This window comes from Solenopsis invicta, chromosome 6, assembly GCF_016802725.1.
Source record: "Solenopsis invicta isolate M01_SB chromosome 6, UNIL_Sinv_3.0, whole genome shotgun sequence".
Classification (NCBI taxonomy): domain Eukaryota; kingdom Metazoa; phylum Arthropoda; class Insecta; order Hymenoptera; family Formicidae; genus Solenopsis; species Solenopsis invicta.
In genome coordinates, this window is record NC_052669.1 from 20922620 (window position 1) to 20943259 (window position 20640).

At 31.8% G+C, this 20640-nt stretch overlaps 1 protein-coding gene across 5 annotated transcripts in view; it reads right to left on the reverse strand.

Moving 5' to 3' along the window:
* Positions 1-20640, reverse strand: part of LOC105203783 (box A-binding factor) — an 80244-nt gene that overhangs the window by 34695 nt on the left and 24909 nt on the right. The window contains exon 1 of one of the 5 annotated variants that reach the window (XM_039450271.1): positions 960-1749. The exons of the other annotated variants lie outside the window; for them this stretch is intronic. Coding sequence (XP_039306205.1) covers positions 960-996 — 37 coding nt within the window. The 5' untranslated portion in view covers positions 997-1749. Of the gene's footprint in view, positions 1-959; positions 1750-20640 lie in introns of those variants that run through there. 5 annotated transcript variants of the gene reach the window in all.

Sequence of the window (20640 nt, forward strand, 5' to 3'; positions counted from 1 at the left end):
CACCTCCTAGAGGGACAATTAAATAAAAATTCGATTATAATATGTAATTAAAAATCTTTTTACCAAAATTTTTAAAAACGTGAGAAATAATGAAAAGCGACGAAAGGATATCACGTAAACGCAAAATTGAGAAAATACTACAGCAGTGTTTGAATTTTACGAGGAGCCAAATTGGTTACCTGAGTTCTTCTAGTGAAATACTGATTTTAAGATGTCTTAGGTATTCTTACATTTAAGACCGTATTGCAAGTATCATCTTAAAATTACATCAATCAATTAGAAAGCTGTGTTAAAATGTTATTTAAGACAGTCTTGAAATAAGAATCGACTATGAATTCGGATTTTCATTTTTAAGATTTTGTGTCCCGATTTTAAACACATTTGAATATCGTGTAGTCTGGAGTAGATCGATCTGCATACACGTTTTTGTATACAACAAATTTATACTTTTTCAAAGACAATGTAACAAACGGTATGTTTCCTAACGTATTCATTAGTATCGTATCTAACATTTTAGAATTCGCTAAAAAAAATGTTTCATTGTGTTTCTCAATGCATGATAATTATAGTTTTACATATATAATTTATTCTAATCTTTTTCTAAAAGAAAAAGTAATATTAAATGTTAACAAATCGGAGGAAACAATAACCTCCCCCTCTCTCTTTCTTTCTCTCGTTTTTTTTTCGGAAAAACATTTATCTTTCCTTTAACTAATTTAATAGAAAATTAGTTCAATTCAAAAACTTTTTTGAATTGAAATATTAACATCTCGAATTGTATGATATCGTGTATAAGTTTGTAAAATATTAATTATAAATTGAATGTAACGTGCAAAACAGAAAGACTCCGGTTTCACTGATCCGGTTCCAGCTGAAATGGATGGATCGTTTCAGTTGCATGTCCGTTGTACTTTACAACCCGAGTAACCACGATCGCGTAATCGCTCAATAAAAATCACCAAAGTGTTGAAATCGATCGAGATTCGACAGAGGCATAGGGTACACCGCATGATGACACCGAGAAACTGTTGCTAGCCGGTACGTTACAAAAATAACCACGTGCTCTTATCTCTACGCGTCATTAGTGGTGGCACACGCACTCACGCACTACGATGAACACTGCGTGCATATACAAAGAAGCGAGAACGCGTGAGTAATAGAGGGGGAAGGAGAAACGAGGCTAATAAGAGTAAAGAAACGAAGAGAATGATTTCACGAGCTGTTCTCTCTTTCTCTCTCTTCGAATGATAAAAATATTATTTTTAATTGTCGAGGGGTTCACGTATCAAGTTGTAGGACCAACGAGCACATAGCAATCCTAGGATTTAATTTTATTTATTTATTTAAATCTTATAATGCGTTTGTCGAGTCTCAAAGGTTCTTTGTATATTTTAAATAATTGAAGCGATATGCGACATATTGCACGTACGCTCTCTCGCGCTCTTAATAGACCGTTGTCTGACCTCGAACGATGTAATATGGGTCGATCGTGACGATCTGATGCGTAACTCGATTGTCCACGCGGCCGCTGAGTAATCGGTCGCCCGAACGTGCGACACACGAGGGAAAACCTCAGGAATGTCACGTGCGCCCTGTAAAACCGATCTGATCCTAGCTCGATCGCGACTTTGCTCATCCGACGAAGTTCAGATATCATTGCGCATTTGATGATGACTAATACTTATTTCTATGAGAATGAAAAAAAGAGAAAATTTGATTTAAAATTGGTCAAACTAAATTACACACCGTATAAATTAATAAGTATTCGATGCAACGTGAAAATTACACAATTTTACTTTATTTTCAAATTTTTTACATTTTTTTCTTCCAAATAATAATAAAATTAAAAAAAATAATTGTTGAATTGCAGTATCAAAAATTATTGTAATCCCAATTCATTTAATATCTTCATTCACACTTTTTTATATATATATAGTTACGTAAAATATTAATTTATTAATTTATATATATTTACATAATATTAAACATGTAAGGATAATTTTCAAGAATGTATATTAATATTTAAATTATATATATAACTTATATTACACATATATAAATTAATTTAAATGTTAATATATACTCTTAAAAATTATCCTTACATATTTAATTCAAATGATAAAGTATCTTTTGCTCGAGGAATGCGCGATTCAATTTAGTGACTTCATTCAGCTACCGTAATATCACCCTTGAAGCTGGTATATCGACCATTTGACATTGAACCGACCTTATTGACATTACCTAATCGAATTGGAAAGGTCAGGCTCATTGGATTATCTATCGTTGCCGCCCGGCGAATCCTATTAAAAAACATATTTTTGCACACAGGTCCAAGTACAGTTCGCTTTGACCAACCTCTGAAATAATGTAAATAAAATGTACGTTTATACAAAGTAGCTGGTGATAATACTCTGCCCGTCAAAGATTACTCTTTACGCGTCACAAATAACGTGCAATTTTTAAAATTGTTTGATTTAATTAATTTTACGCTTTTTAAATAAATTCCTTCAATAAATTTTAAATTTGTTTTTGTTTTCAATGTATTGTTCCATTTGCCTACAATCACTTTAAAGCGATCAAATTTTTTCTCAAGAACCTAACCAAATTATTCCTTTAAGAAGAATAATTCAAAATATTGTTTGATTCAAATCTTATTTTACGCATATTAATAATAATTAATAAATATATTCACGTTCTAGTTAATTAGCGTAAATTTTATTTAATAATGGTGCAAAATACTGAACGCATTGACAAGACGTAAAATAACTAATTGTAAGTGTAAGTGCAAGAACTTTGAATAAAAGACTTTAAAGAGCGGAAAGGAATTAGCCGTTCCCGTCGTATTATCTATAACGAGGAGAGATGCGGAGCTGCGCGACCCCGATTAATCATTCAATGAAGAAAATATACGTGACGGACATGTACGGCTGCAGCGAGGAGGACCTTTCTTCATTGTTGCAATAGTAAAACAAACATATGGTCAGCACGAACAGTATAAAGAAATACGTGCGATCAACTCTAACTTAACTATGGTGACTAATATTACATTAATCGAATATCGTTTCCTTACGAATTAAACCCCATTTTATTCCTAAAGTTTTATAATTAATATATTTTATTTTTCTTTCTCTTGTATACGCGTCTTTTTACAAATTTTTCAATATCTGCACGAAAAAAAAGAAATGGTTTTACTGTAGCTAAAAATTTAGGTATAAATTTGAAAATTATTTTGCAAGATTGCAAAAAGCACGTTTTGACGTTTTAATAATTAATTTCAGTGTATTATATAATTATTTTGATAACCCAACAAAATTATTTTCAGATCTATCCAGCCAAAGTTTTAGATAAAACTGTTCTTTCGTAATAGATAATAAAAATATCATAAAAAATATTTCCCGAATTATTCTTTATTAATATTTTACAAGATCCGCTCATCATTAATATTAATTGTTACTAATTATTAATTCTGTCTTAATGTATCTTATTTATTTAGCGTTTGTTTTCTACGAATCTATATTCCTCGGGCTGTCTATTGCAATGATACGCAAATAATATGATGCTTTAGAAATGATCAAATATCAGTAACATGAGAATCGATATGTATTTATTACTTCTCGAGATATATGCGAGAATTGATGGTATCGCACTTTCCTGAACGGTAGCCGAGAGCGAGTTTCAGAGTCACTGGACGAGCGGAAGAGGTTTTGTACATCGAGGCCAGAGGTTGCTCTTATCTTCCAGACCCCCACAAAAACAGTCTCTGTTATCCGCAATACGAACGAACATGGTACGTATATATATCGATGCGGTTTACGACGAGATTTTCAGAGATTGAATAGCTTCTTTATCTCTATCTCTCGAGCCTTCATCTTTTCTCTTTTTATACACCTTCCCCTTTCTTTCACTCTGACAAAACTAATAGTTTATAATTTGTAATAGTCTATAATGATAAATTTAAATAGATTTATGTAGATAAGATAAAAATTACGCTAACAAAAATATGTAGCGTGAGCACCCATATTTTGTCTCAGAATCGAACAGGAAAGAGTAAGACAGAAATAGCAAAAAGTTTCGAGAGAAATAGAAATAAAGATACTGTTCTTACATATTTCATAATTTTGTTAATAGCCTCTTTATCTATGTTAGAATTTTACAAGACAAAATGAAGACATTCACAAGACATTGGAAGAACAGGGAGTGCATTGTGAACAGATGAGGTGAAAAGTGGCCGTCAGATAGGTACGATGTTGGGCTAGGTATGGGTGCGCTTTGCTTCTATTTCCGATAAGAGGAAGGCCAGGTGTTCTCACGCACATCGTTCACGAGGGTGACATATCCTCGAGTCATACCGTGATGTTCCGTAATTTATAATCTGCGATCGACATTCATACGCGCGCGCAAAGAATGCGTAAAAAATGATTCACAGCGTGATTGAGTCGTGCCTGCGTTTACTTCTAAATGACACGTATATAAAAAGTGATAAAGAGCAACATATGTATCATCGCATGGTGATCGACATATTAGATGATTAATAAGTATTAAGTGATTAATAATTTTTCTACATTAAATCAAAAAATCCAAGAACTATTAAAGGCGCGCCAAGCATCTTACGCGACGTTATTTTCAATAACTTTCGAGATTATTACGTTTTAATTTTATTAAAAAATAAAAAATAAAAATAATACTTTTGTCTCTTTCAATGATTCAATTTGCAATGAATCAAAATGATGAGATTGTCGCATTCGAAACTGCTTACGCTGCTATATTCGCCATCGGAGTAAGTGCCGTCACAGTGTCTGCCGCTGAAGCTGCACCGACGACCGTGACTGCTGTTGCAGATTAGGCTACTATGCGACTCTTAAAAGGCGATAGAAAGCCCGCAATCGCGGTGTGTACTCCACTCGCCGTACTACGCACGCTTATGATAACTGCTGGCAGTAGAAATAGAAGATAATGCAATCGCTGTATAATCATACGTAACTCATTCATCCCGCGGCTCAAGATAGAGCTAATCTGCTTAACGTTACGTTTCCCCGTATCCTTGACAATTTCGTGTTAATTTTTAACACTCACGGAGAGTCTACTTCGAGTACAAACGAACGACTTGAAAGCGAAGAAATAATATTAATCAAATATATTGAATTTTTTATGACAGTTTATTGATTGTAAAATTTGCTATGTCAGGCATTATAATTTAAATTATTCACGTTTCCAAGAATTTACGTTACAAATTCTCATAATCTTCTCTGTCATTCTGTCTAATATTTTAGAAAGGGTTTCTCACAGATTCGAACGTTTTCGGAAAGAAATCGGAGAAAGACGAGACGCATCCTTTATCACTTGTATCAGAGATCTCTTTCCCTTTTATCTATGTAAAAAGAGCATAAACTTATAAACTTGACTATGGGGCAATCTGCATGCTGCTATAAAACATGTGTAAACACACAGATATTTTATTCCTATGTTTTACATTATGTATATTATGTGTCGTGTTGATTTCTTTTTATAACTAAATATATTACAGAGGGTAACAGTAAGAATATATTTCATTTTTTATATACATATCTAGTTATGAAGTAACTAACATAAAATATCCTTTCTCTATGACATGATACGAATAAAACTGTAATTAAGATTTAAAAAAAATAAGTAAGAAGAAACGTAATAAATTGAATAAGATTTCTTGTTATTTGCACTATTTTGGAAGAAAAAATTGCGCGCAATTTGATTTTTATATAAAGCAGACAGTGCGTATGTTAATTCCGTAATTTTAATGGAATGGGATCGATGTGTTTATACACTTCGCATAAATACGGCGATTAACCGATATACAAAACCACAAATAGATCGTGATAAATCATTCAAGTTTTGTGATCACAACGACACCTCGGTATCTTAACGCGCCCGCGCGCGCGGAGCCGTACAAAACTACTACCTCAACCTGATAAAACGTGATAAGGACGATAAGGTGATACGAGACGGCACGCGACCATGATACGTAGATTCTCACACTTGCACGTGCAGACAGTACGAAAGAAAAGAAAAAAACAAAAAGAAGAACCTAAAAACCATTTTAGCACTATTACGTCGATCATCATTGTCATTATATTTACATTTCTGTCGAATATAAAATGTAATTTTTGATAATGTTCTTTAGCATCATAATAAATATAGGAAAAAAGACAAAATTGCCATTTCAATAAATTATTATTTCACGATGAGCCTAAAACTTTGTGTATAATCAAATTTTAAAATACAAGATTTAAATATAATAAATTAATATTAATCCATAAAACTGTGAATCGATAGCAATCCAAAGCTATTAATAAAAAATAATTAATTCAAAATTTTTTTTAATAATTATTAAGCCTGAGATTTTCCATTTTTGCACACTTTTTCTACATCATGGATTTAAAAATGTGTATTCGATTGATTATCAACTAAATTATCCCATCTATTGCATAAAAAAGAACTTGAATTGTGTTCATTTCGATGTTTCACATCCACAATATTTTTGTGACATTTCGCGACATATATGAAAAGAAAATGGATCTAACCCAATTAGCAACAGCCAGACGGACAATGAGCAGTGTTTTATCACTCAGTGTCTGCGCACAGACAAAGAAGACAATCGTCGATGACGTGGAAAATAAGACGAGAGAGACGACATCACGCCAGTGGAAATTTCGCTGCAGTTTCGAAGACTACATTGTACGAAGAAAAGGAAGGCGTGAAACGAATCCATTCTATTCTCAATCATGCTAACTCAAAGGCCTTTGAACTTCCTCTCTCTCCTTCTCTGATTAATTACTATGGATTTTTGAACCGAATAAAATATAATTATACGAAAAATTAAATTGCTTTCTTTTAATTCAAAAAATTTGTCTACGAAGAAGTTAATTAATTTTCTCAACTGATCAATAATTCAATCTAAATGTAATATCAAAGTGTTTAGAAAATAAAAGAAAAAAACATTCTTTAAAAGAAAGTAAACTTGTCCTGGAAATAATCGCATAAACGTTTCTGAAAAAACAAATACGTATTACCAAGCTTGCGTCTTAATTGTATTTTACGCGTAGCATCGAATTTCGATGAGTTTGACAAATTATCGTTAATAATTCGAAAAATGTTGTCAAAAGGTGAGTCACATAAGCTTCCTAATAAACTTGCTGAATACACGCGTGTCAGCTATTAACTACCTGACGCAAGAAGCATCAGATTCACGCTAATGAGCACACCAAAAAAAATAAATTGTTAATTTACGTATATTTTTATTTTGGAATGCTATTTATTTTCATTTAAGTATGAAACGCTCTCTTTAATTATAACTGTTCACTTGCATTAATAATAAATATATCTATGCAAAGTATATTTTATTCTTATGATCATATTCTTGTTTCTAATATCATATTGTTTTCACAACAAGCTCAATCACATTATTTAAAGATTATTTATTCTTGAATTAAGAATTACATATTTGAAAGTGCACTCAACTTATACTCGAAGCTCAATTGTTTTGCGTTCACAGGCAACAGTATGTATGACAACCCAGTGGATCCCAATATCAAGCAAGATGATTCACCCTCTGTTCGAAAATAAGTTTGGTTATTATTAGTAAAAATAATGCAGTTGGCAAAAGTAAAAATTACTGGTGTTGCATTTTGTTTTTTCTACCAGTAAAACTAGTAGACAATCCCAAATAGTCCGAAACGTCATGAAAATTTTTAGATTTAAAATTGCGGACATTTCAACGTTACTGTAAGCTTGTAGTAACATTGCAGAAATCTTTTGTAACTTTCATATAATATTATAATGTTTCAATGTAAGGTTTATACAATGTTTCTTTAAATTCTTTCTTTTCCTTTTAAAATTTTTTTATAACTTTTTTTTATACAAATAAATTTTTAACTTTGGTAAAAAGTTAATAAATTAAAATTTATGTGTTTCAAAAATAACTAGTTCAAGTTTCAAATTAAATTATTAAAAATTAACTGAATTAAATCAAAAGTTATTAACTTTTTATTATTTAAAGTAGAGATTTGTATGTGTTTATTATTTAACGTTTAATTTTTTAATTACTCAACTCTGTAAATGAGAGTTTGTAATACGATGCAATAAAAGATCTTTATAAAAGTCGTTGATCAAGAGACGCGCAGCGAGAGAGACTCCGCATTATATGCACGCCGTCTCAGTTAAATGTCCCACTTGGGTTGTTGACCGCGCACGCCGCGTGGTGTCTGGGCTGGCCTCCCCACTCTTCTCAATCAACTTGCCTAGGCGTACATGCGGCCCGGTCACGTGCGCCTCGGTCACGTGCGCCTTGGACAAGTTGAATGACCGAGGAGAGTGGGGAGGCCGGCCCAGACGCCGCGCGGCGTGCGCGGTCAACAACCCGAATGGGACATTTAACTGAGACGGCGTGCATATAATGCGGAGTCTCTTTCGCTGCTCGTCTCTTAATCAACGACTTTTATGGAGATCTTACATTGCATCGCATTACAAACTCTCATTTGCAGAGTTGGGTAATTAAAAAAATTTAAAGTTAAATAATAAAGTTAATAATTTTTAACTTAACCTAGTTAATTTTTAATATATATTTTTAATAATCGCTGAATTAAGTGTAATATTTTGAAATTTTAGAATATAGAAATAAAAATTTATTTAATAAAATATTTTTTTTGTCTTTTAGAAAAATTTACATGTAATAGATAGATAGATATTATAAAACGTTGGATATAAAAAAGAAAAGAAAAAAAATAATGAAAATTGAAAGGAGAAGGCAGAAAGGAGTTTTTAAATACGGAAAAAAGATGAAAATGAAGAGAAGAAAGGAAAATAAGGGAAATAGTTTAAAATTAAAAAATCCATATTTTAATAATATTAATCATTAATATAACATTTGTTATAAAAAGTGAAAGTTAAATCATAACCCAGCATTGAAAGATTAAAGAAACATTGCATAAACCTTATATTGAAACATTGTAATATTATATAAGTTACAAAAGATTTCTGTAATGTTACTACAAGCTTGCGATAACGTTGAAATGTCCGCAATTTTAAACCTAAAAATCTTTATGACGTTTTGGACTAATTGGGATCGTCTATTTTTACTGGTGGATGTAACGAAACGCAACGTTAGTAATTTTTACTTCTGCCAACTGCATTATTTTTACTAATAATAAAAAAACTCATTTTCGAACAAACTATTAATGATTAATGAAATAGTGAGGATAGTTTTGTAAGTGAAATATTATATTCACAGAGCATGGTTCCAATATGTGATTCAAACTTTCAAAGACAAGTAAAATGTTCAACTCGTTCTACCTAACCTATGTCTATAATTAACATACGGCCAATTTTGTCACAGCGATAGTTGCCTGTACACACAGACGAATCTGCCGCGACGGAATTGCCGCAGCGGATCTGCTACCCACAAACAACATGAGTGAAAATGTGCAATGAATCCGCTGCAACAGATCCGCCCGCATTGAAGAAAAAATAATTCTAATAGAAGCATATTTAATGTTAAACAGCCGCAATTCTATGCTTTAAATAAAGTAACATTTGTTTACAATTAAGAATATCCTTTTGCTTTGTTTTTAGAATAATTTATTCTTACTCGAAAATTATTTATTAGTGGCGCTATTCTAAGCATAAAATATTCTTAGATTAAAGCATTTATACATTTCTTTAAGAATTCATTTTTTTATGTGAGTTTAAATACACCTGTGATTGAAACACAGTATGCGGCTATGCCGAATAAAACGATTGTCAAATTAAATCTTGTATGAAACAGATGAATTCCTCTAATATAAACTTGACATTAAACTCATTAAAACATCACATTAAAAATACGATATACATATCACATTATATTTTATATTTTAGTTTAGCAACTCATTAATTTGTTATAAAATTACTCTTAATTAAAATTGAAATTACTCGTTAATCTTATCTCGACACATTAAGAAGTTTAATCAGAAGTGAAGAAGACTAGACGATCGAAATTCCAACTTTTTCACTAAACCACTAAATTACAGTTTTGAAGTTAATGGGTAATAAAACGAAGAACCCATAAAGGTTATGAGTCGGCTGGGGAGCATCAGAGACCTATGACAGACTCGACACGCTCGTCTCATTTTCTTTTCCCCGAAATCCATTCGTACTTTTTCTGATGTCAAAAGGATTAACCGTTCTCACGAGAAAGTTGGTTGACCGTCGGAGTTTAATTCTACATGTACTTTGAAAGAGTACACAAGGTGCATTTTTCGAGACTGATTTCATAGAAAAAGCTAGTCCAGATATTCACTACAAATTTATAAGAATATTTAATAGAAAATATGTTTAGATTAATGTATGATTTAATTTCAAACTGTAGAGAAGACCCAGTTTCAATGCTTCTTTACATGGTTTTTAATTAAAAATACAATTTTATATTATCGTGAAAAATGTTGCGTAATAAACTTTGAAAAAAAGTTCTTTAATTAAAATTAACTTAGGATTTTTTACATTTCATTATCTTTGTTGATGTATAGAGTCTTTGTTTAAAAATAATAAATTATTAGTACAAAATAACATTAATTAAGAAAAAGTAGTATAGAATGGTTTTAAGTTAAAAGAATAAATATAATTAATAGTTATCAATGTATTTTTTTTAATTAATAAAATATTTATGCTAATTTGCTTCATCTCATGCATTTCAAAATAATATATCTCAAAATATTGCTTGTACATACAATAATTATGAACAATTGATTTTGTAAGTAGTTAATTAAATAAAACTTACAATTTATTTCACGTTTGCTTCATATCATGCACTATCTCCATCCAAGTATCTTTTTCCTTTCAAATTTTGTAATTGCACTATGCAATATGCAAAAAAGTAGTTAATTACTATCGCGCGCATTGATCGGAATAAAGAAATTGTATGAGACTTTTTATATTTTTCCCATCCGATGCACACTTTCCTATCATATGTGTATCACGACAAAAAAATATACATAAAAAAAATACAAAATTTTATAATTTGTATCCCGTAAATTAGTAACCAACAAAATTCAAATAACAAAATATTATAACAAATTATATACAATATGTAAACATGAGTTTTCTATGTTGCATTCGTAATATTTCGAACGTTATAAACTATAAATCCTATTACTTGAATAAATTCGGTGGGACATATTGTATTTATTTCGTGTCATCAATTACAAAACAATAATAAATAAATTATTATCTACCAAAACCAAAAGTTTCGATCAAAAGTTTAAATTATAATACAGGATGCATTTGAGTCTGTCGTTAAGAAAATAATTATCGCTCCTAAATATATCGCAAAATACTAATTTATATATCATTTCCGTTTGCTGTGACTTCTGGCACAGAATATCTGTCCTGATAAGTAACTGTCGCCTCGATCTTTCTTTTTACGAATTTTTAATTTGTGAACAAATCATTATTTATTGTGACGTCCGTAAAGTATAACGGCGTATGGTATCTTCTGATCTTGTCCCGTGCCACCGAGGGATGACAACGGTTCATGCACAGCTACCTGCTGGCTCGAGTCTTACAGTGCGAATGGTAACGCAACGACCTTACGTCCGAACGTAGCATGAACGTCATACTGACATCAAGGCTACGCGCCAGCAGCATTGTTATCATTAAATATGCAACGGATTACGAAATGTTTCTTTGTTTCAAACATTCCGCTCTGTCACTTAAAAAAATCTCGACAAATAAACCATTAGAATAAACCGAGGCTATCTCGCGTTCTTTTTCCGATGAAAATTTTTCTTACAATTTTTATACGATAAATAGCATAATCACTTTTGTTATTTCTGCTAACATTTTTATTGTTATACTAATTTATAAGATTTGCAGGTATCAAATGGATCATAGATTTTTAGATTTCTTCGGGTTTCTTTCGCTGCGACATATCATAATAATGCGTGTGCAATTGATATCAGAAGTGTCGTGCAAAATGCTGTGCACAGGGTGTTCACTCAAAATTTGTAAATCTATTCCATGAAAATATCAGAATTTTTTAGGAATTTTTATCAAAATTCCAAGTAAGATTGGAGAATTTTTTAATGCAGCTTTGAAATAAATTTATTTTATTCCACACAAATACAGTCATACAGTAGTCTGTCTACAATATGTACATGGATCTAGCTATCAGAAGTACAGAATTCAAAAAATGATAAAACATACTACGCTAATTTAACATAGATAAAGAATATTATATTAATTGAATAATATATATTGAGGAACGAAGGAATTAATATTGAGTAATTAATTATACAAATCTTTGGTAATAAAATAAAACTCAACAGTCATAAAACTTTCTCGCAAAAACTTAAACATTGAGATATAAAATTTACGAATTACAAAAAATATTTAACACAAATCTCTTTTAAGAAAAAATAGTTGAAAAACTATATAAACATAACTTATTTAAAATTGTAACAACAAACGTAACTTATGTATTCAAAGAAAAGCTAAATAATACTTATATATAATTTCAGTGAACTAGATTTGAAAAATGTAAAAAATTATTTTGTCAAAAGAAAATAAAATTCAAATTTAAAAGTAAAACTTCAAAAAATTCCAGGACTAATGATCAAATTTTCAGCATTCCAGGAGGCACAATCTGAAATTCATGACTTTCCAGGATTTTCCAGGTAGTCGACACCCTGACTATGCAATATTTTATTCTAATGATGACTACTTACGCGCGATCGTATTTAATTGTATTTTCACAAGTATTATAGAAATGCAACTATATACCAGAAGAAAATGGTAGAAGAAAATGAAGAGAAGAAGGCTGGTAAGCATTGTACAACAGTGGAACACAATCACTTTGTAAGCCACTCCTCTTCATCTTCCTCTGTTCAGATTCTTTATATAATATTGTTTTTATTATTCGCATTCTCCGAATAGGTTTCCATTTTGAAGTAGAAGGGCTTGTTGTACGCAAAGATACTTACTCAGGAGTCAGAGATATGATTGAGAGTGTAACCAACAAAGAGAAATTTCCTAAGATGTTAGCGACCGTAAGGGACAACAATGGAATCAGATGAAGAAAATTCAAATTTAAATAAAGTTTTTCAAGACATAGTTTCTTTATGCGTCGTCTACAATAAAGACTTAATCCTTTAGCCGTGAAAAATTAATAATAGAGTCAATTCATAGAAGAATGATCGATTATGTTTGGCCAATTTCTTACGGTTTAAGGCTTGAGTTTTTATTGTAAACGATGTATTAGGTACAAAACACTGGAGGAGTCCACGGCAAAATCGGAAAATCGGAACCAAACAGAAGTTGAGTTCGATGTCTTAAGCTAAATCTACAGTAATGTAATATAAGGCTATAACACGCTTATAAGCTAAAAGGTAATTGATAAAAATGAACGTATCGCGGCTTATAGTCTCATAACCTTATGTTATACTATTGTAGAATAGACTTTAGTGGTAGTGTTAAACAACTACATAAAAGACAGACGCAGAAAGGAAAACGAGCTGAAAGATCTCGAATCCACCCCTTCAAGATTAGGTGACCACCTGAGGATCGAAGGACAAGAGAAAGCAGCGGGTGGCACGCAAAGGCGTGTCAGGGTCGAGATTCAATTTTTGTTATTTTGACTTATACATTCCTAATTATTAATGATGTATTAGTAAGTACATTATATATCAAGTTTCAAACCGATCATCCACATAGTTTCCGTAGAAAGAAATTTATACAAATAGCTTTTTTCTCAGCCCACAAAGGATAATGCTCTCCTAATGGAGTAAAAACACAGTACACATTATTAGTGATAATTAGGTTTTATGTTATATGAAATACAAGAACTAATGTCTAAATTTCACGTTTTAATAACATTATTGAAACGTAAGATCTATAGTAATTATCTCATCACATACAATATACATAGTGAAATATTCAACATCGAGTACTTTTTCAATTAATTTCTGATCAAAATGTGATTAAACTATCTATATCTCGAGACTATAAAACTTTATTTTGAATCTTACCCGATGCTCTTTTTGACACGAGATTCACATGTAATATATTGGGTATTGGTATACCCAATCAACCCGATCAACAGATACTCGTTCGCAATTAAAATTAACAGTTTACGACCGATAAACCGTTTCGTTTCAGTTTGAGGAAAGCTTCTTGCGAGCGAGACGAAGAAAGAGAGATATATATACTTAACAGTTGCGGGAGCGAGAGCGGGCCTCGGGAAAGGGTCACTAACCCCTATTTATCTCGAAGACTCTACTCTCTTTTATCTTCGCTTTTATTATAAACAACCTCAAGTCGTTGATTTATAGACTACTTCTCGCTCTATTTAGTCTAAGTACCAATAACGAATGGGTGGAATTTATTTGCGAGTTCCCGCATTGCTACAAAGAAGCTGCTTGGTTTCTGGAAGCAGACATTTACTATGAATCCTCGTCATGAATATATTACTTTTTTCAGGAATGATTTTACTACATATAAGTTTTCCTTAAAAATTATACATATAGATATCTATTTTATTTCTCTTCACGAAAAACTAGCTCTATGAATATCAATATATATGCTTTGCTTTCAGTGCAAAATGTTGTCTATACAAACTTATGTAATGTGTTAATGAAGTCGAAAAATGAAAGTGATTCATATAAACTCATGTTCAAAAATGCTTTATTAAAAAGTTATAATGATTTAAAAGTTTTTATCAATTATTGTAATAATTATGATAAACATTCAAGGAATATGCGAAAAAGTTAGACAATCATTAATTGAAAGGGAGCCTGTATTCTTGTAAAAAGAAAAACATTTTGAAGATTTGTTGTAATTATTATAACAATTGATAAACATTTTTTTTTATAACTTCTATAAAGTTTCAATAAAGCATTTTTGGACATAAATTTACATGAATTTTTGATTTCATTAATACATTGTATAAGTTCGGCCTATCCGAACATCCTTTATGTATATGTACATACGCATTCAACATACATTTTTTAAATTTTTTAATTTATCTATGAAATTAGAGCTAATAAATAAATAGGATCACAAACTTGAGGAAAACGCAAGTATTTTAGAAAAGTGCAGTTCCAGCTTTACGCTTCCGCACTTAAGAGATTAATCAGTATTAGCATTCGATCAAACCGACCCAGATGCTAACTACAAAATTTAATAATTAAATATATTATCTAACAAAACATTTTTAAAAATATAAATTTCTTTTAATTTGTAATGTTTGAAAATTATTATTTTACATTTAAAATATGTCTCAGTTTACAATTACTCTTATAACGAAAAATTAAAACGCGTCAAGAAAATCAGGCAAGTGCTTATGGATATGCAAATATTATGTAATTTATTTCCAGAAATACTGTCTCATCTCGAAATACCCCAACACGAATTGTTTTATGCGTTTTAATGTGATCATAGTTGAGGAACGCGAACCAGACACGCGGCCCTAAAGAACTCGTGAGTCCTCTCTGTATGTACAATCCGATGCAGGACATTTCGACGAAGGAAGGTAAGCAAATATTGAGAGCGGCGTGTGGAAAAGGAGTAGAGCGGTTAAGTTATTAGCGACGTCTTAAAGAAAGAAACAATGTCGACCAGGTGAGAGAGAGAGGAGGTGTCATAAACGAAGCCGGAAGCGGGGTGTCGGCCAAGACGAGCCAGGATATTTGCCATTTCCTCATGGGCTGGCGGACATTTTTTTCTTAATTGTCCTCGTGCGTCGTGCCTGCGCTATTTGCTTTCCTCCACCTTGTGAATGAAGACGAGATTTTTTGTGAAAAGAACTTTGCAATCTCAGCACTTTCGCCTGATTCGAGAGAAAATACTGGTATATGACATAAAATATATTTAAATATAAAATATATTTAAAAAATATAGATATAAAAATGTCAATTTAAATAACTAGAAGTACAGGATGTTTCCCGTAATTCAATTATAGAATATCTCTGTTGATTTTAATGATATGAAAAAAAGTTGTTCGTTTTATAGCGGTAAATACCGTAGTTTACATCGAACTTTGGCACGTGTACTAAGCAAATGTTTACAGCGTGACCTGTGTACTGAAGATGCATATACTATTTTTTTTTTATTCGATAAGTCTGATACGATTGTATCAGACTAATACGTCATTGTTTACACCGTTGAACTAAATTAATTTATTACGAATATTATACTTGGTACGCATATTAAACGGTCGGTGTAAACTAGGCTTATGATAAGCAATAAATTTTTCTCAGATCCTATTCTTTGAGATTTCAAGGTTATCGCCGTGTTTTAAAATAGAACATGACTTTTTTTACATAATGTGATTTTCCTAGTTATTTTAAGAATAGTATAAAGTAATCTACCATTCTTTTCTACGGATATGTGCGGAAGAGATCGCCTACGCGCTGACAAGTGTATGGCAGGCAAAGAAGAAGAAACATTTTTTTAAATAAAATTTAGTGTTTATTATCAAAACATTATCTTACAATACTTTCTTCCACCTTTCAGGTAAGTTATGGATTCGGGCTCGATAGAAAAACTAAACTTGATGACGTCATCAAGCCATTCTTTCATTTTTTTTTCGACATTTCTAAATTATTTGCCAGGTAAAGCGTGGATTGAGCGGAACAAATGATGGTTGTATTCAGCAAAAAAAGTAGTTTTACGATTTGTGAGATTCTCTAATACAATCGGTCCTTACCCTTAATTTCTGTAGAATTTGAATATATAAATCATTCATATTAAAAAAAAACTTTACAATAACTGTAAATCTATTTTTTCTGCGGACCACAGCCAATTTGAAAGTGCTATGTCTAGGTGCGATAAAACATTTCACCCAAATTATAATAGTGTGTCTTTGACTAAGGTCAACACATGAGACCGAGCATCATTGCTATGTAGCAATTTCACTGGCAATCTTTCAAAAAAGGATCGCTTTTTCTCCTTGGTCAAATATATCTTGCGATAACTTGTAATAACGATTTGAATTTACTTTTAAATAAGAAAGCAATTCTAGTGTAGAGGAGAATGAAGTAGATCAAATCTGTTTACAGTTTTTGTTCTCTAAGAGGCAAATAAAGTCCGATCGTAAAACTGAAGATGCCGTTGGAAGGACAATTTAATCCCTTTTATTTTTTTGGAGAGGGGGGACTTTTAAAGTATCTCTCTTCTGTGTTGAACAACAACGGAAAATATAAAAACGCTTTTTTTGATACGATTTAAAATCAGTGGATTTCCAAATCGGTTTGTCCTTTGTTATTGCAGGAATATCAAATATTCCTAATTTTTGTCGATTTTTAGATAGAATTTTACAAAGTTGTAATGTATTTTTTGGTATGTACTGAGTAAAATCAAGAAATTTGATAGTTGAAAATAAAAATTTTATCCAGAAAAAAAATTGGTGACAATCTAATTAGAGTTGAAATTACACTGCAAAATGGCGTAACAGATTAAATTTTAATTTTTTTTATGTATGAAAAAAATAGTGGATTACTTATTTGTACACGTAATATTTTATATCAAAATATGGCACGAAAATATAAAATATATAATAAACTATTGATTTTTCAATAATTAAATTTGGTTATACTGTTAAAAACAGAATAACCAAAGAAATATAACGTAAACAATTTTATACAATTCCATTAAAAAATGACAATACCTTGAAATCTCAGAAAATATGACTTTAAGAAACACTTGCTGCTTATCATATATATAATGTCCCTTCAAAACGAACAACTTTTTCCTGTGGTATTTTCTCGTATCACTAAAAACAACAGACATATTCCAAGTAATCGAGTTACAGGAAACACCCATAAATATCAATACGTAGAAGTATGAATTAAAATAAATGAGTCACACTGGTGCATAAGTTATCCTGAACTTTGGCACAATTCTTGCAACTTTTTTTTTAGCAAGACTTTTATTCCACGATTATAAATTCTTCTATGAATAACGGCGTATCTCTTAAACGTCTGTATTCGGGCCTTTTATGTGGACACCCGCTGCGCCATTTCGGTCAGGGAGATTTGTCAACAGATTTTCCTTCTGTCTCCCTCTCATGATGAGTTTCAGCCGTCACGAGCTGAGAAACAACGAAACACAGACAGCGTGGCGTAATGCGAGAAGGGCACGAATCGCGCGCAACGGGTCGTTTAAGTGTCCACCGCTCCTTTATACCGGCACCTCTTTGGCCCCTTTTCTCTCTCTCTCTCTCTCTCTCTCTCTCTCTGTAGGATTGCCGCCTACAATTTAAGCGCCACTTCATAAACGACCCTTCGAAAGATTATTGATTCTCCAGCGCGCGCTATCCTTCAAGGTACAGATACGCACCAAGTGAGAGAAATTTGCTGATGTAAATTTAAAAAATTTCTGATATATAAATGTTTTACTTGACTTTTGCGAAGATTGCTTCTAACGGCAACGAAACGCATTTTAATATTAATTTTCCGCTTTACTTTCTGCAGTTTCGTCACGTTAAATTATAATTGTTAGTACAAATGCATTCTAATTATAGAATTAGAGAAAAATAAGCGTCAGGATTGCTGATTGTCTTTATCGATTCTCGAGACACTTCAAACGAGGCTTTTCGGAAGAACACTCCATCTTATGTGAGTGTCTCTGAATCGACGAACAACGTGAAAGGAGTCTTAAAGCATCCTTTCCGCAGGACGCAATATTTCCGTAATGCCTGTAAGAATTTGACGCACTTCCAAGTACTCGAGCTTTTAGCCGCTAATGGTTTATCTGCCATGTTCTATGAGGGTGACGAAAACTTAATGGCTTGCTTAGGAGTTTATTACATTTCTAACGGCGTAGAGACCGATTCCGCGTTATCGCGACTTTCAGAGACACGTGATAATTATCTCGAGTACTTGCCGCTCCTAGATCTTTCTATAGACTGTGAAACATGTCACATAAATATTTTCATGCTGCTCTCTAAATTCGAATCGGTGATTAATCACCATTATAAGTGAATAATTCGAATTGTCAGTACCAAGTACGCCTGGTAATCAGTGATTATCTGAATTGAAAAATCAATGAATTTATTGTACATTTGTTAGCATTTATAAGTGCATTTATTAATACATTGATCAATAAGAACTTTTTGATGATTATCAGTAACTTTTCATTGATTTTTAGGTGAAGATAATCACTGATTTATCAATCCCACGTATGTTACTAATAATTAGTGATCACCTGTACTGATTCACATTTAGAGAGTGTTCATCACATTCGAGATCATGCTATGTCTTTTGGTATTTTAATAATGAGTTTTAAACGACATAAAAAAAAACAAAGCTATACGAATCAAATCAAAATCGAAGAAAAACTATGTATGTGCATACATCGAGTCGAAGTTACGAAAGAGTGGCAACGAATTTTGGCCTGAAAAATTCATCCGGCCGATGGGAATGATCAATCTTGATCGCTGCCTTGAAACACGATACATCGCGCCGGAGTTACTAATTTTCAACGATAGAAATGACACGAGGAGTCGTCGAACCCGTTCTCACGAATTCTCTACGAGCGTAGGAATTATCGAGCACGAGAAGGGTCAATCCATCGATATTTTATAAGTCGTGCGTAACTCCATTTACGAAATGCGTCGTGCTATGCGAGGAACAGAACTACGAAAGGGACGAAGAGCGAGATGGCGATCAGGACGGAGAAGGTTCGTTTTCTGAGTCGAAAGAGAGCAGTAAATCAGTCATCAGAAGGTCGTAGGTCGTGAGCGCTGCCCTAATATATTCACATCCACCGCGTAATGGGGTATTGGGCCGAGGGGACTTTCGAAATCCCGAAATCCGAAGATCGCAACTGGGAATGGGAGAGACCCTCATTAAGCTCGGTCTGATATTATTTTACGCCACTTTATGGCACCGCGAGCATCTTCGAGTATCAACGAGATTGCCAAGGGAATATTTGATATAGTTTCTATTATAAAAAAATAAATTGCTTTTCAATGATAATAACGTAGACAGAGAGTCTCTTTAATATTAAAATCCTTTAACTTTTATCTTTATTTTATTTAATAAAATTTTTCATCATGTTTGTTAATATAGTATACAATTAATTAACAATTAGTTTGAATATTTATTTAACAGTAATAATTAACAATTAGTTTGAATATTTATTATATTAAAATTGCATCTTGAAAAAATCTATTTTCTTTAAACCTCACAGAGTGAACGTTACTCTAAAAACGTGAAAATTAAATCTGCAATTTTTTGAGTGATTTTTCTACAAGATTTAGAAGATTGTGACGTAAACTTTAAATATTTATTGCTTAGACATTTAGTGCGCTAAATACATTAATGTATTTATGTCTTGCCAAAGAAAACAAAAACTAGATTTCTAATTCAAGAATAATAAATCTGGGTAGATACTAATTCGTATATTGCTTAATCTATATTAAATTCTAGGTATAAAAAATATGTCTCGGCAAACGACTTATCAGTATCTCGATCTTAAGAACGCTTACGTAACTAAATGATGACACTATAAAAACAGTAATCTAGATCGTTCAAATAAGTACAAACGCAATTTAAAAAATGCACGCATACAAATCTAAAAGAAAAATAATTTTTTATAAAATTATTGAGAAATAACATTTTGATTACAAATAACCGT